The 16,275-nt window shown below is 36.0% G+C and overlaps 2 protein-coding genes across 3 annotated transcripts; one reads left to right on the forward strand and one right to left on the reverse strand.

Annotated features, from left to right (window-relative positions):
- On the forward strand, positions 1-5,580 carry slc22a7b.3 (solute carrier family 22 member 7b, tandem duplicate 3). Its single transcript, XM_026285611.1, has 10 exons — positions 1-512; positions 1,520-1,623; positions 1,756-1,910; positions 1,995-2,163; positions 2,242-2,365; positions 2,464-2,567; positions 3,097-3,311; positions 4,432-4,540; positions 4,683-4,889; positions 5,101-5,580. Exons 1-10 carry the CDS (start codon positions 132-134, stop codon positions 5,159-5,161), a joined length of 1,629 nt encoding a protein of 542 aa, XP_026141396.1. The 5' UTR covers positions 1-131; the 3' UTR covers positions 5,162-5,580.
- On the reverse strand, positions 5,238-16,275 carry LOC113117156 (cysteine-rich protein 2-like). 2 transcript variants are annotated; one of them, XM_026285612.1, is made up of 7 exons: positions 16,104-16,275; positions 13,143-13,237; positions 10,363-10,420; positions 9,067-9,207; positions 6,620-6,694; positions 6,009-6,103; positions 5,238-5,711 (listed from the first exon to the last, which is right to left on the reverse strand). In XM_026285612.1, the coding sequence occupies exons 1-7, from the start codon at positions 16,144-16,146 to the stop codon at positions 5,577-5,579; spliced, it is 642 nt and encodes a 213-aa protein (XP_026141397.1). In that variant the 5' UTR covers positions 16,147-16,275; the 3' UTR covers positions 5,238-5,576. The 2 variants fall into 2 exon arrangements, with proteins under 2 accessions (XP_026141397.1, XP_026141398.1); XM_026285613.1 differs by lacking the exon at positions 16,104-16,275 and adding an exon at positions 15,977-16,101.

Below are 16,275 nucleotides of genomic sequence, written 5' to 3' on the forward strand. Positions count from 1 at the left end.
TTTAATGACCAAAGTACAAGATGCGTCTGACATCCAGTTAACTTAACCTTTGTTATCCCGTAAAAACTCCCCACATAAACCTTGGATTTTGCAGGAAGACACTGAGGAAAGTCTGTGTATCAACAAAAACCATGAAGTTTGAAGATCTAATTACAGAGATCAATGGCTTCGGCAGGTTCCAGAAGATGATTCTTTGCATCAGTCTTGTAGGACGATTCACTTTACCGTGTCACTTTCTATTAAGCAACTTTATCGGCGCCATCCCATCTCACCACTGTGATATCAGTTCTCTGGATGCCGAGGGAATCTTTGGGAATCTGAGTCGGAAGCAGAAACTGACTGTCAGTATTCCAGTGCAAGATGATGGGACTCCTGCTTCTTGTCACATGTTCTCTCATCCTCAGTTTCATCTGTTGACAAACTCCTCCAGCAGTTCAGAACTTCCAGTAGTCCCGTGCCAGAATGGATGGGAGTATGACAACAGCACGTTCATCAGCACTCTTGCCACACAGGTAAGATTTCAGAGAAGAAGCTGCTGCACTTTATAAACCATGTTGTTGACCCCTTTCTTGCTAGGATGGGCCTGTGTGCTGAAAAATCCCTACTTCTACTCCTAATCATTTCAGGATTGCCTTAAACCATTTAAGTTTAAAAAACAATATTAATAAGTACTGTAAAAAGTTTTTTTATTTGAATCACTATAAACTATACTCAAATGCATTGTTTAGCTAAACCTTGAAACCTAAATGAAACGGAGGCTGCGTCTGAAATCTCTAAAATGCTGCCTACGGAGGCAGCACTCCAAGGCGGGAAGGCATCAAGACATGTCCGGATCCAAATTCTGTTTTACTTCCTGTCTCCGGAGGTAACTTCTTCTGATTGAGTTTTGAAGGGAACACTGATGTATCCTTCGCTGCCTTTGATATCCCACAATCCTGTGCATTCCATTCAATGTTATTTCTAGCGGGAAATCAGCATTATAGTACTTAAATATTCATTTAGTTTTCACCAAAACTCATTCTATTTTGTTGTAGATCATTAAACCATTATGCTGCCTCAGAAGCCTGTACGAAATCACTTTCATGAGGTGCCTTCATGTAGAAACAATACCTGCAAAGTCATTGCCTCATAAGGCAGCAAGTCAGTTAGAAATTCTGTGCATTGGAATTAAAAAAAAGAGTTATAGCTTTTCAAATAAAGTAAGAGTTTTTTAGTCACTGGATCATTCTCAACTTAACCTTAAATTCTACTCTTCAGCACAGCAGTAACCCCCCAAAATTAAAGTTCAAACTAATTGTTTTATTTAGTAAATTTCACTATTAGTTTTTACAGTGTCAAGTTAGTATGTCCTCCCTTTCACATAAAAAAAAAAATAAGTTTGAGTTTCAAGGCAACGTACCTTCGAATGAAAATGTCATGATAAAACCAGTGATATATTTCATCCAGATTTACAGTAGTTTTGAAAAGTTCCTGAAGCAGTTCATTACATAATTATTTTCCATCTCTTTTTATTTCTAAGTGGGATCTGGTATGTGATAAAAAAGGTCTGAATAAAGCTGTGACCACCATTTTCTTTGTCGGAGTGATGTTTGGAGCAGCTTTTTTTGGAGGCATGAGTGACAGGTGATGTTTAAAAAAAAACAGAACTGTGTATTACAATAAATATTTTGAACAATTAGCATTTTTGGAAGACTGCCACAAGCAGGAAATGTTCTGTATAAATAATAATTATAATTATTTTGGTTTGGCATGTAGATTTGGCCGTAAGCCGATGCTGTTGGTGTCCTATATATCAGGAATGGCTTTTACATTGGCCAGCATCTTTTCTTCCTCCTTCATCATGTTTGCAGTGTTGAGATTCTTTAGTGGATTCACCATCACTGGCATCGTTATCGTCTCAGTCGTACTGAGTAAGACCCCTATCTCAGGTCCTCAGATTATGATTGAATCTGAAAATAAAGTAAAATGGCCTTACTGTGCATGTCTTTCTTCAGATGTGGAGTGGGTGGACATTCAGCACAGAAGGCTTGTATCTATAACTGGCAGCATGGCATGGGCTGTTGGGAGCACCTCATTGTCTCTTTTTGCATTCTATATCAGAGACTGGAGATGGCTGACAGTGGCCGTCACGTCACCTTTACTGCTATCCACAGTCCTCTGGTGGTAATGGACCTTGCATATTCTGTCAAATGAGTAAATTAAAGGTAAGAATGTTCTATAGAGCAAATGTCTCTGATGTAGGTGGGTTCCAGAGTCGGCTCGGTGGCTGATAGCCAATGGGAGGGTAGAAAAAGCTCATTATTATCTTAAAAAATGTGCTGTCATGAATCGCAAGGAGGAAGTTATTTCAAGAATCAAACCTGAGGTAAAAGAAAATGATATATAACAAGGGATTGATCAGTTTTTTTAAACAATTGTCAGTCTGTAAGCTAACTACAGTACATCTCTGTCTTTCTTCTATAGGCTCTCTACATAGCTACAGATGAGGGCAAGAATAATTATTCATACCTGGACCTTGTCAGAACCCCTAAGATGAGAAGACTGGCTCTTCTAACAGGAACCATATGGTGCGGAAATGATCCACAGTTCAACAATATCTGCCCACATTTTATTTTTTTTATAAAGATTTTTAAATGGTCTTTGTTAAAGAGATAAAAGCCATAAACTGAAAAGCCAGTTATGAGGTGAAACACACTGAAAACTTTGATTTAAAGCAAATAAGTTCAATTCAATTCACTTTTCAAATAAGTATTTGAAAGTCAGGCAAAAATCAAAAGAACACGTCTGTGCTTAACAGCTTTTTTTTTTTTCTTTTTTTTTTTTTACTTATTGTAAAATATGTGTTATTTAAACATATATGAGTTTGCTTGTTTCTGTTCTCTGATCGGTGAAGATTTCATTGCAGAATCATAGTTTATGTAGTTTCTCTTGAGGATTCCTGCAATTAAATACAATTACTGTATTTAAAAAAATAGTTGAAGTAATGCAGGCTGTTGGCTTCATTATAACCTTCAGTGGCACTAGATTACAGAACAAAGAACAGACGTCAGTGTCTGGATAACAATTAATCTACTAATGGCTTTTCACTTCTCACAGGTTTTGTGTTGCCACTATGACCTATGGTATCAGCCTCAACATCACAGGCTTTGGACTAAATATGTACCTCACTCAGTTTGTGTATGGAGCCATTGAGGTTCCATCTAAACTGATAGTATATTACATGCTGGAGAAGATTGGTAGACGCAAAACTGAAGCAGGAGCTCAGCTGTTGGCTGGAATCAGCCTCATGATTAACATATTCATACCCAAAGGTAAGACTGGCAAAAACAACATATGATTATGCAATGATATGATTACATGTGCAAAAGTAATGTTGCTACTGAATATATTGGAAAAGCAGTATTATCACTTTTATATGACAGATTAACAAGACTTTAAAACTGCAGACATCATTTCGGTAGCCGGCTATGTTGCCTTGTAAGACTCAGTGAGCACACTGTATGTCTGTTAATGTTCACATCAGACCAAAATGCCTTCTAAAACACAGGAGAGAGAGGTTTATAGTGTATTTGGGTAAAATTATAAGTAAAACCATTCTGTGTGAAATAGAGGGGGGTAACGGATTTCAGTAACCTTTAATGCGGCCTTGTCAGATAAGCTGACCTTTCTTTAGGCTACAGTAGGCTATGTCTGATACTGTTCACATCAGAGCAAAATGCTTTCTGGGATACAAAAAAGGTAATTAATCTGCACCAGAATGAATTTAGGTAACATTAAAACCATTCTGTGTCATATAACAGATTTCAGTGTTATGCTGCCTTGTGAGATTTCGTGTCCCTGCAGTGTCTGTTCCTAGAATATAAAATAGAAGTTCACCACAGTGGTTTTGGTGAACGTTAAAGCCATTCTAGCCATAATTAATAATCATTATATATGCAATCATGACAGTACTTAATAGCACTTGGAGACCTTGTCCAAAAAACATTTATTGACATTTACTGAAAAACCTAAACCATGTAACACTGTACAATCGAGATAGAAATAAATGAAAAATATTAGTAAGTATAGCTGTGTTTTGGGTGCTAACGCCATCCCTAAAGATAACGCTATTTATTTTGAATGAGTGATGATGCCTTTCTGAAACGAGTTTTTCCAGGGTGAGATGTTTGAGATACGCCTCCACCTGCTGGCGGAATGATGTAACTGCAGGAACAGTCACAATTTTAACTGTGAGACGCTGCTTGGTCGATTAGATTTCGTGGATCAAAACTACAACTGTATAATGCATAATAAGATAGAATGAAAAAAAAAAATCACTTTAAAGCAAGAAATAGAGGTGGCATAAGCGTATTCAAACTTTAACTTATACCAGAAATGCCACTAGAGGATACAATATTTTGTCTATTGAGACATCCTCTCTTTCACATTCAGATCAGTGGGTTGGTCGTACTGTGGTGGCAGTACTGGGTAAAGGTTTCGCTGTTGCAGCTTTTTGTACAATTGTATTATTCAGCTCGGAGCTTTACCCAACCGTCCTCAGGTAACAATTAAAAACAGTCAACATAATGATATATTTACTATTTGATATAAATGTAAAATAAAGGAGTGCGTATTTTGCATTCGCATCCTACATACATTTCCTCATTTCATAACTAAATCATTTATATGACTGGATCCTTCAGGCAAAATGGGATAGGATATAACTCGTTCATGGGCCGTCTGGGAGTGTGTTTGGCTCCTCTAGTCCTGCTATTGGACAGTTTTTGGGGCCACTTCCCTCAGACTATCCTGTGTTCTGTGGCACTCATTGCTTCTGTGGTGGCCTGGCAGTTACCTGAGACACGAGACAGGTGTCTGCCTGAGACTATAGAGGATGTCGAGGAGACTGGGTAAGTCATAACCTACTGTATAGTATTTTGTTAAGGAAATTATAAAAGACTTGTATTAACACACTGCTGAACACTACACTTATGTAATTCTATTGAGCCAAAGAAGTCAAATTGAGACCAAAACAGATGAGGGTGTGTTTAATCTAAAAGAATCTGTAAAGTTTATACTGTGTGTTCATTAACCAATTAATTTTTTTCTCATATTGAATAGGAAAAATCTCATTAAAGATCATGACAAGCAGGAGGATGAGGAGAAAATAACAACAAATTAAACCAATGAGGACCACTGAGATTGTGTGCAGATTCAGACTTAATTTAAACCTATTCCCTGAAAGAACAATTGCAAAGTTATTTTAAAGTGTTTTATTAGTTACACAAGGATTTACAACTTTCTCCAGTGCCATGTAATAATTACAGATCACAGGCGTGAATGAATAAATGGAAATTGTGAGTTTGTTTGTGAAAAACAGTCAAATCTGAGAGAAAGAGCCTATGTATGTGTGCATGTTTAAGTGACTTTTTTTTTTACAAGATGCCAGTGGCCATTTCTGATGATCAGAATACATGCAACATGCAACTACATTTGCATATATCCATGTGAAAATAAATCTTTATACCTTACAATTGTTTTTTATATGTAAAAAATATTTCTGTAACAAATAAAAAAAGGGCGCTTTCCCTTGTGACTTAATGTTCGGTTGGCATTTCATTCTCTGCATTCTCTTTCTCGTAAATGTAACAGCCCACCTTTCCAATGTTTACACCTTTTGGTCCATAAAGGTACCCATAGCAGGGCACATGGCAGTACGGGCTGCCCTCATGCTGCGGAAAACAGAGGAAATACTGCAAATTATTAAGGAGTTTGAAGCGATGATAAAGCAATCATCATGGTAGATATTCTACAAATACATCATTTACATTAAATACAGGATTTACATTTCAGATTTAGCTACTGTTTTAATCGTGTAATTTAATATTTAAAACAACAAAATAATAATAATAATAATAATAATAATAATACAAAAATACATGCGAATACATCTCTTCAGAGATACGTAGTAGTAATTGCATATTGTGCTTTAATAAAAGTAGCAGGTTATATGACACATTTGTGAGTACCTCTGCATGACCACCAGGGGTCAGTGTTTTCTTGCACCTCATACAGCGAAGACAAGGCCTGTGCCAGTTACGACCCAGTGACATCACCTTCTCAGCTGCAGCATTAGACCATGACATCACATTACATCACTGTTTTTAATGGTTATCTATACATAAAGAATAATATCAAATGTATATTCAGAAAATTAACATAAGTGTTTATTTTAAAATAATTAGATATAAAACATGGAATAGATAAAACATAAATCACTTAATTATACAATTTTACATATCATTTATAACTTGACTGTGTATGGCTTAAACATAACTAAAAAGTTTTTAAATGTTAAGTCTATTAAACTAGGAGTAACTATCATAAACAATAACTTATCTTTGACTATCACCTTAAGCTATTTAAAAAAAAAAAAAAAACATTTGTCTTGACTGACTTACTGACTGTAATTCTTGCTGTTCCCCTTTAAAAGAACTCAAAATCTCAGAGTGGTCAGAGCGAATACTGCACAAATACAGCAGCACAAAACCATACACACTCACACACAGCAGCCAACCACAGACATTCCTGAAAGTTCTCAAATGTCTGAAAAGTCATAGTTTTGATTCACTGGACTCACCGAAATAAACTGCCTTTCCACAGCCGGGACACAGATAAGTCTCTCCAGCAAACATACGTGTAGGCACAGTGGAAGCTAAAAACAAGAGCAAAATCTTTTATGTATCTGTATATACATTTTATTTTGCTTTTATATTCATATCTCTGTGCATGATAAAAGTTGATGAACTATTACTATAATTTCAGCCCCAGAGGACAATAATTCATTTCTGCTTTGATAAGAATCTGCAGCATTTCCGTTCCCAAACAAACTTTAAATCAACACTTCTGTCTCACATCAAAGATGACAGACTGTTACCAGTTATAGATCCTAATGTCTTCTTCTGTGCTCATTTTATCATGGTGCTTGGCTCACGTGTTTGGGAAATGCATTACGTTCTGAGACATTCCTCCGGACGTTTCTACAATGGTCCCTAAATCCCTCCCCTAACATTCCTGCAATGTCCTGCCTGTCGGAAAACACCTATTAAGGGGAAATATTTTAGGAAAGCAACCAATCAACGAAGGCCATTAAAATTCCACCGCATTAAAATCCCAAGGGGGTCACTATAGAAAACCATCCTCCCACCCCTCCATTACAACACACACGTTTAAGTATTTCTGTCTCCCACTCTGTGTGGGAATCTGTGTATGTGTGGGTTAAAAGTGCCAAGGAAGTGTTAATGTATAATGGAATGTGGGGAGTAATGCAGCCTGGAATAGTGTGTTTATACACATAGAGTGGCTAAAAATAGCATATGGACACATTTGGACACTTAAGTCACACTTAACTATGAATAAATGTCATTTCACTACAAGACAAAATATTAAATCAAGAGGCATCTGCAGTCAAAAGATGCTAGACCTTTTTTCAGGAACAACCTTCTTTTTTGGCCATTTTCGAATACTTTTGTCCGACTGATATCAAGGTGATTTTAGTAGATGTAGGCAGGGATGGATTATGACACAGCAGTGCCCTGGGCACGGACTGATTAAAGGCTTTTTTTTGTTTTTTTATTCAAAATTTTCCCAAACTTGTTAATTATATCATAAAATATCACAATTCTTAAACATAAATAAATACATTTTGCACCTTTATAGATCATGTTAGTTTATCTATAATGGGCTATGGGAAAAGTAGCTTAATATTAGTGTAATCTATTAACTAGCCTATGCATAAAACCATCTTTTAACTTAGATATGGGTGTCATGTCATAACGAAATTACATATGACAATATGACTGGCTTTGTATTTAACGTAAATTTAATAAAAAAAGTTACTAATTGTAAGCAACTAATTATAACACTTTCAGTGTACATAAAGAGAGCAAATAATATTAGCATTTTCAAAGAATTATAACTTCAGTCTAGACAGAGTTCAAGCACTCTCAACAACTCCCATTATAATAACTGAAGCTGTTTATACTGTGAAATGAATATCTTACTTACATCATACACAAATCTGCACTTTGTTTATGAGATAATTCTCTGGAGAGCAGCATTTAGTCAGTGAGCGTGCACTGAACAAAACAAAGGCTTTTCAGCGATGACTCATCTGAATGCCTCTGATTTGCCATTGCATTCATAAACTCAACAGAATCCTGTGTGATCGGTTATAACACATCTGGTTCAGCGCCAGCCAAAGCACGAATGCAGATTTGAATTTGGCAGATGAAATTGCACTGCACTGAACGTTCTAATCATATTAAATATATATATATATATATATATATATATATATATATATATATATATATATATATATATATATATATATATATATATATATATATATATATATATACACATTATTCAGCCATTTCTGGTCTTTGGGAAGCTGCATTCAAAATCTACTATGCTTAAAATCCTGAGTGGGCACGGCTGAAATTGCGTTCCTGGAGGAGCAGTATTTCGGCTGGGCCCCACTTTGGTCTATTGACCTGGGCATGTGCCCGGTAGGCCCGTGCATTAATCTGTCCCGGGATGTAGGAAGCCAGTTCCCTTCAAGTTCAACAGGTGTCCCACAGATGCGTTCACCACATTAACTGAGGACATTCACCACTAATGTTTGACAACCAAAAAGTGTCTAAATGCTTAGATGTCATTTTTGACAGTATATTATGCAAAACACTTTCACCTCTAAGTTTAAGAATAAAAATAAAAAGGTAATTGAATTTGTGACTGTATCTCTGTTTTTTATAATCTCAGTGTCATTTTGATTCAAACTAGATAACGTTTTTCTTATTTGAAGGTTTATTTCATAATTATCATTATTATTATTTTTTTAAATTTTTTTTTTTGCTGTTTGATCATTTCAAGGCTTTTTGACAAATTTCTGCTAGAAAAATGTTTGTGATACACTGATACATAGCAATCTTTTCTCACATCTAAAATGAATTTGCTATCACTTTAGATCAATCTAATGTGTCCTTGCTGAATACAGTCCCCCAGCAGTCTGTCTTACAGTACCTTTAGGTTGATTGAAGCTGATCTGGGAGCTGGTCCAAGGTGTGGTGGGCGAACTGTCTGAAGGGCTGTTACATGATTTGTTGACGGGTGTCTGAGTAGGTGTTTCGTATATGTAAGACCCCGCCCCACCAATATTTACACCTACCAATGAGAGGACAGAACAGTGAGTACCATTCCATTACCAAGCAAGCAAGTGTTAATGGTTGATAAAGCTCATATCAAAGTGTTCAGACTCTCCTATTGTAGATAGCATTAGACAAAAGCCAAAAATATCCTCTTGAGATCCTGATAAAATGGTATATTACAGCCTGAAACAAGCATATCCTTACGTCTGAGTGTCCATTAGTATAATATATTCACTGAAACCTAACATCTTACAAAAAAGTACTTTTTTTTTTTTTTCAAACAAACACACACACACACACAAACCTCAGTCAGCCACTATGCGTGTCTCTTATGTCGTCACTGGATCTGCTTTAACTCTTCTGGTGACTGGGGTGTTTAAGAAGACAGGGCAACTTTTTTTTTTTCTTTTTTTTTGTGGATATATGTGTAGATGATCATATTTGTATGCATTCGGGTAGCCACTATTAATATGGTTTGTAAGGGAAAATAGGACTCCCTATGAGTGTAATCATCTCTCCATGTCTGTGTAGTTTAGATCCCATTTAACAGACACAGTCTAATTAGAGTTTCAAATAAAGGTACTGAATGAAATGTCCCTGTAAGATCTGTTTCAATCTGATAGACCTGCTTTAATCTGGATGATTTCAACCAACATGTGGGAGATTTAAAATTAAACAAGCAAAAATAGCTCTTATTAAACTTTTTTCAGTATGTTTTACATAAAATATATTATTTTCCAGATTGAAGGAAATAAACTAAAACTGATCTCACAAACCCTCTTTCTTTCTTTATCTCTCTCTCTCTCTCTCACACACACACACACACACTTTCTCTCTCTCTCTCTCTCTCTCACACACACACTTTCTCTTTCTCTCTCTCTCACTCACACACACACACACACACACACACACACACACACACACACACACACACACACACACACACACACACACACACACACACACACACACACACACACACACACACACAGGATAATGTTTCTAGTGGTTAAGTGTACTGTCTTTGCTTGGAAGGTTATTCTAAAAGTCACTGCAAGTCAGATGTTGTTAAATGAGCCCTGATTCAAACCTTTATTTCTTGTACAGGAATACACATCGCATAAAGAGCAACTACCACTAAAACCAATCAGCAGCAACATATTGTACATACCTTTTGGTCCAAAGAGTGTTCCATAGCAGGGTTTATGACAGTAAGGCAATCCATCATGCTGTTTGTGACAGAGAAAATCTCTTTAATTCCATTTGACTTTTGTTTTTATTTACTAAGCAGAATTTCTTATTTCAGTGCAGCTTTGCTGCATAGACAACAGTTTTTTATGTCAATGAAACACACTAAACCTAATGAAATACAGAAAATAATTTTCCCAATTCAGTTTAAAAGCTGACACAATCTAAAAAAAAAAAACGACAAATATTCTGACATAGCAATATTATATATATTCTATGATTTTTTTATTACTAAATATTAAAATTAATAAAATAAAATGATCATAAGTATGTGTGTGTGTGTGTGTGTGTGTGTGTGTGAGACAGAATAAAAGAGAGAGGCTTGTGTCGTGCTGGATTCATTAGAGGTCTTTGTTTATCCTTCTGTTCCTTCCTGCTCCTCCCAGACTGCATAAAAAGACCCAGTCAGGAACCTGATTTTACCAAGTGAGACATGTTCCTGGGACAACATCGTTGTTGACCCTGGAACAACATTGTGATTAACCAATCAGATTTGAAGAACCAGTTTATAGATTTTGTGAAGTTTATGCTTAAAATCAGTGTTTGGTGCTTGTACATCAGTGTCATTCATCTATCATTTCCTCTGATTTTAGGGATTACTCACGGTTAAGGTTAGGTTTAGGTGTAGGGATATGGTTAAGAATATATTTTTGGAGTAAAATGTTGTTCCAGGGTCAACAAAATATGTTGACCTAGGAACACATCGAACTTGGCAAAATCAGGACATGCCACACACACACACACACACACACACACACACACACACACACACACACACACACACCTCTATTTTAGAGTGCATGCATTTAAGTGCATGAGTGTGCACATAACGCTGCTGAGTGATACATATTAGAAAAATACGTAATGCATTTATTTTTACATTTATCATCAAGGATTTTGAATGTATATTTTAGATATTAAAAGCAACATTTATCTCAGCATCTCAGTTGTGACATGAGCTAAAAAATACAGTTTAAGTTCCCACTGAGAGCTCTTTTTGCAAAATATAGAATTAGGAAGAGAAGGCAGTCGACACCTGCAGCGAGTGAACACCAACAACACAACCTCCTGCTGTTTTGAACACAATAGAGAAAAAGAGCACACACAATAAATGGAACATACTGACTGTAATAAAAGAGTAACAAAACTAAATATATCCTTCAGTGAGACAATGGAGAGCTGTTTGTCCATCCATTTTTATCAACACAAATGAGAAAACACTAGAAAAGACAAAACCCTCCTTCATTTTAGGTCAGAACTCACCTTATAATTAAACTAAAGCTATGTGTGCCTATTATGTTTGTGTGCATGCAAGCGCGAACGTGTTGAGAGAGAAGGAGGGAGAAGGAAGAAAGGAAGAGAGGCAGACAATTGTTTTCTGGTTTGAATGGACACTTATCTTTGTCCCTCTATTGTCCTTGTAAAAGTTCTGGTAAAGACCCACAGTAACACTAAGTGTGGGAGAGGACGAGCATACAGATATACCTACTTGTTCAGTAAAATGATTTGAATTGGACTAGCTGTACCGGACTAAACATGTGTTTTAAAATGACAGATTAAAATACTGCTATTTCTTTAGGAATTTCACTTGCGGTTGAGAATATTATGATTTACATTTCCTCTAAGAGGCAAGTAGCAGTAAAGCCCAAGACTAAAAGAATCTGTTTCACTTCCTGTTACCACAGCCAGTCGGTCTTCCCCCATAGTTCTTGTTGATCCCCTTTCTCTTTTATAGTGCAAAACTGACTTTAAAAAGCAACTTTCAAGCACTTTTGTAAGGAATACTGAGGATATTTATTTCTTGTCCTTTCGTTCTTTGCTATTTTGGCATTCAGGGTTCAAAAGGAGTATGGGAATGGCTTTATGTAAGAGTTTCAAGAAAACAAACATGTTTAAATGTTCCATCCAATATTAAATAGATAAATAATCAATATATATGTAATTGTTATTTTTCCTTGACAGTAAGAGAACATTCCAGACAGATCCAATCTAATTATTATAAATACTCAAATCTGTGTTTACAGTCATTATAGGACTTTCAATTCCTCCATAAACATCTACTTGTGATGACAGACAAGTCTGCGGGTGAAATACAGACTTACAAAGAAATGGATGAATGATCATTTAACCCAAACATGGAAACTAGAAAACACCAAACCACTGAACGAGAAAACATCTCCTAACTTATCAGGCAGGACTCTCACACATGTCAGGTCAATATAAAAGAGAGAGGAAACAAAGAAGAATGAAAAAGAACAATGAGGGGCACCCAAATAGAAGTTGACAGGGATGACCTACAATCAGTGTCAGTTCAATGGATTGAGCTTGTGTGATCGCCTGCTAAACTACAGCACTGTGGATGTGCAGCTTTCACTCTGAGAAACTCTGCTGATGCATTCAGACCAAGAAATAGGACATACAGAATCATCAGGGATCCTGTGTGTGCTCTCTGATCAAAGGCATCAGCACTGGAGTCAAACAGGTCTATTGGATCAAAACAGATTTTTAAAGAAAATCTAATATTTAATGAACTAGACATTGAGATTCACAAGGAAATAAACAGGTAAAAGGAAAGAAAGAAAGAAAGAAAGAAAGAAAGAAAGAAAGAAAGAAAGAAAGAAAGAAAGAAAGCAAGCACAATGATCAGAGAGAGATTTCTTTAATGTCATCTCAGTCTGCAATATCAGCTTTAGTTCTGCTTACCTCTGCATGGCCTCCAGGAGACAGAATCTTACTACATCGTTCACATTTCAGACAGAAACGGTGCCAGTTTTTCCCCAGAGAACTCACTTTCTCAGCTAGAACAGGGAAAGAGTGTAATGTGTTATCTGATCAGCATCTGTTACATATAATAGTGAGGTTGACTGCATTAATTGCAGTATTGTATATCTAAATTACACACAGTTAATAAGATTGCACATGTCATGTAGTGATAAACTTCTGTTTGGCTGCTTTGCATGTCAGTCAAACAGCCTCTTCAATTCATGTTTGGTTTTTGACCAGTAAACGCAGCTATGTAAGTGGACTGTATGTTAGTCAAAAACCTAACTTGGTATGAATAGCATCACATGGTCTTCTTGTTCTATGTTTCTGAAGTGAAAGGAAACATAACAATAAGGAAAAATAGAAATATCAAGTATACATGCCATTAAGTTTAGGGTCTGATTTGAAAAAAAAAAAAAAAAAAAAAATGAATTAAATACTCTTATTCAGAAAGGATGCATTAAATTTATCCAAATTGACAGATCTTTTGTAATATTATAAATGTTTTTACTATTTCAAATAAATGCTGTTCTTATGAAGTTTCTTTAATCAGAGAAACTGTAAAAAAATGTATCACCTTGGAAATATTAATCATTACAACGGTTTTCAACACTGATAAGTGTTTCTTGAGCAGCGAATCAGCATATTAGAATGATTTCTGAAGGATCATGTGACACTGAAGACTCCAGTATTGACTGCTAAAACCTTAGCTTTACTATCATTTTAAAATATACTAAAATATACGTTATTTTGAATATAAGAAGAAACTTCTTTCAAAAACATTTAATAAATCTGACATGCTCCAAATGTTTGAAAGGTAAAGTACTTAGAGTTATATGTGTGCATAGTTATAGTTATTGTTACAGTAAAATCGTAGATCATTATAGTTGTGTCCAGCTCAGCAAGTGCTGAAATGCATTTTTTAACACAGCAACTGCAATTTTGTGTGTTTGTGCATTTATATCTGAAGAGATATCTATAAACAATATTTACAAGAGCTCTAAGAAGATTATCCACACAAAATACTAATTTTTAGGGTGGAGTCTGCATCTGTGTTTTCATTTGAACAATGCAGCATCAAAGGAGAGGAAGAACAAACTGGTCCATCTGAAGAAATGCTTGAAATAGAGATCCTGTTTCAGTCCGAACCCTGCTGAGTCAGTTCTGCTCCTATCAAGCGGATGTCGAAAAGTGTATCTTATCTCTGCCTTTCTGATCTTCACAAGCAATTTTTGTGCACACTTAAACGAACAACCATTTCACAGATATAAAAAATAATTATTAATAAAAAAAAATCATTAAATCATTTAAACATTAGGGGTTAGCAAGATTTTTTTTCTTTTCTTCTTTTGAACTTTCTGTTCATCAATGAATCCTGAAAAAAAGGTATTTTGGTTTTTACAGTACTACTTAGCAGAACTGTTTCCAAAACTGGTAATAACACGAAATGTTTCTTGATCAGCAAACCAAAAAAGGATCAAGTTACAATAAAATACTGGAGCAAGGACTGTTAAAAACTCATCTTTGACATTACAAAAATAAATGGCATTTTAAAATGTATAAAAGTAGAAAACTGTGAAAAACTGTTTGCACGTGTTCTCTCACTCATAAACAGCTCACAAATAAATAAATAAAATAAAAAAATCAATAGTTTGCTATGAGCAAACATGTAGTAAACAGTCATGGACTTTGAAGCACATGAGTGAGAAATACAAGCAATTCAGGGAAAAAAAAACACTTGTCAACATTCCACAATCAATCAATCAATCAATATGCATATTTTCTGCAGTTATAATATACTAAGAGAAAGAGCTATCATATGATATAAAAACATTTTCCAGGTTGACGTTGTGCACTGTGGGGTCTAAACTCACCTCCCCAATGCCTTACACACTAACTAGCAGACATTCCTAGGGTTTGTCTCTCTCACACACATTTCCTCGCACAAAACTAGTCAGGTCAAAACAGAGAGCACACTGACTCAGACATATTCAGAAGTCTAGTCTCAGTGGGGATATCAAATCAAGTCAACACAGCCAGAAAGAGAGTTACTCCATCCGCTAACCTGCAACAGTAGCACAACAGATCCGCTCACTTTGTTCAACAGTCCCTTGCCAAATTCTTACGCAACACTGTCACCCAATTCTCTTTTCACGGGCTATAGCATTTACTAGTCCCGTGGATACTGGATGCCAGGACAGAATACTAAACAGGAGCCGACAATAACGGGACAGACTAGAGAACATCCTCCAATGCGGCTGTGGGAGCGTCAGGGTCACTTGTGCTTGACCTTTGAATAACAATACTTAGTTTGCACAGGCTGCAAAATTAACCATTATCTTCTTCTTGAAACTGACAGATTGGGGTCCTGGAGATCTCTATGCTGTATGCAGGAAAAATAATAATAGTAATTTTTTAATTAACATAGGCCTATTTTACCCTAAATCTTTTCCTCTGACCCAGTTAAACTCACTAGATTCATTTAACTCTTTTGCAAAGGGACATAGATTTATGTTTATCAAGTACACACACACACACACACACACACACACACCACTGCCACTAACAACGCAAATGATAAAATATTAGTGTTGTTGAACTATTAAACAGGATTTAAGACCCTAAAAAAAGAAAACAAAGTATTCAAATCACACTGATTATAACCGAATGACTGTAAAACAAACAAATACGCGTTTCAAAGCCTTGTTATGTAACGTTAACTCTGTCAAGATTTGCAGAAGTGAATTCGTTTATCAAAATAAATTTCCCCTGACCTTTTGGCATGTATTATAAATGCCCTGCTATTTGAGTCAATTATTCCGTCCAGTCCAATGATACAGTAACAATGAAATTAACTTGACTTCATCTGCTGAATGATAGTTCCAGTGGAAAAACTCTCACCGAAAAACACAGTCTTATCGCATCTTGGACAAATAGACGTCATTCTCTAGAAGAGTCTTGTTGTCGCGCAGGTTCGGTTCTGTTCGTCTCTTTTCGTTTTGTCGCCTGTCCCTCAGCGCCGCTGCAGCACACAGTGTGCAACACGAGTCGCGCCGCTGCGTTTATTTAACTT

The sequence above is a fragment of the Carassius auratus genome, chromosome 17 (genome assembly GCF_003368295.1).
Source record: "Carassius auratus strain Wakin chromosome 17, ASM336829v1, whole genome shotgun sequence".
NCBI lineage: Eukaryota > Metazoa > Chordata > Actinopteri > Cypriniformes > Cyprinidae > Carassius > Carassius auratus.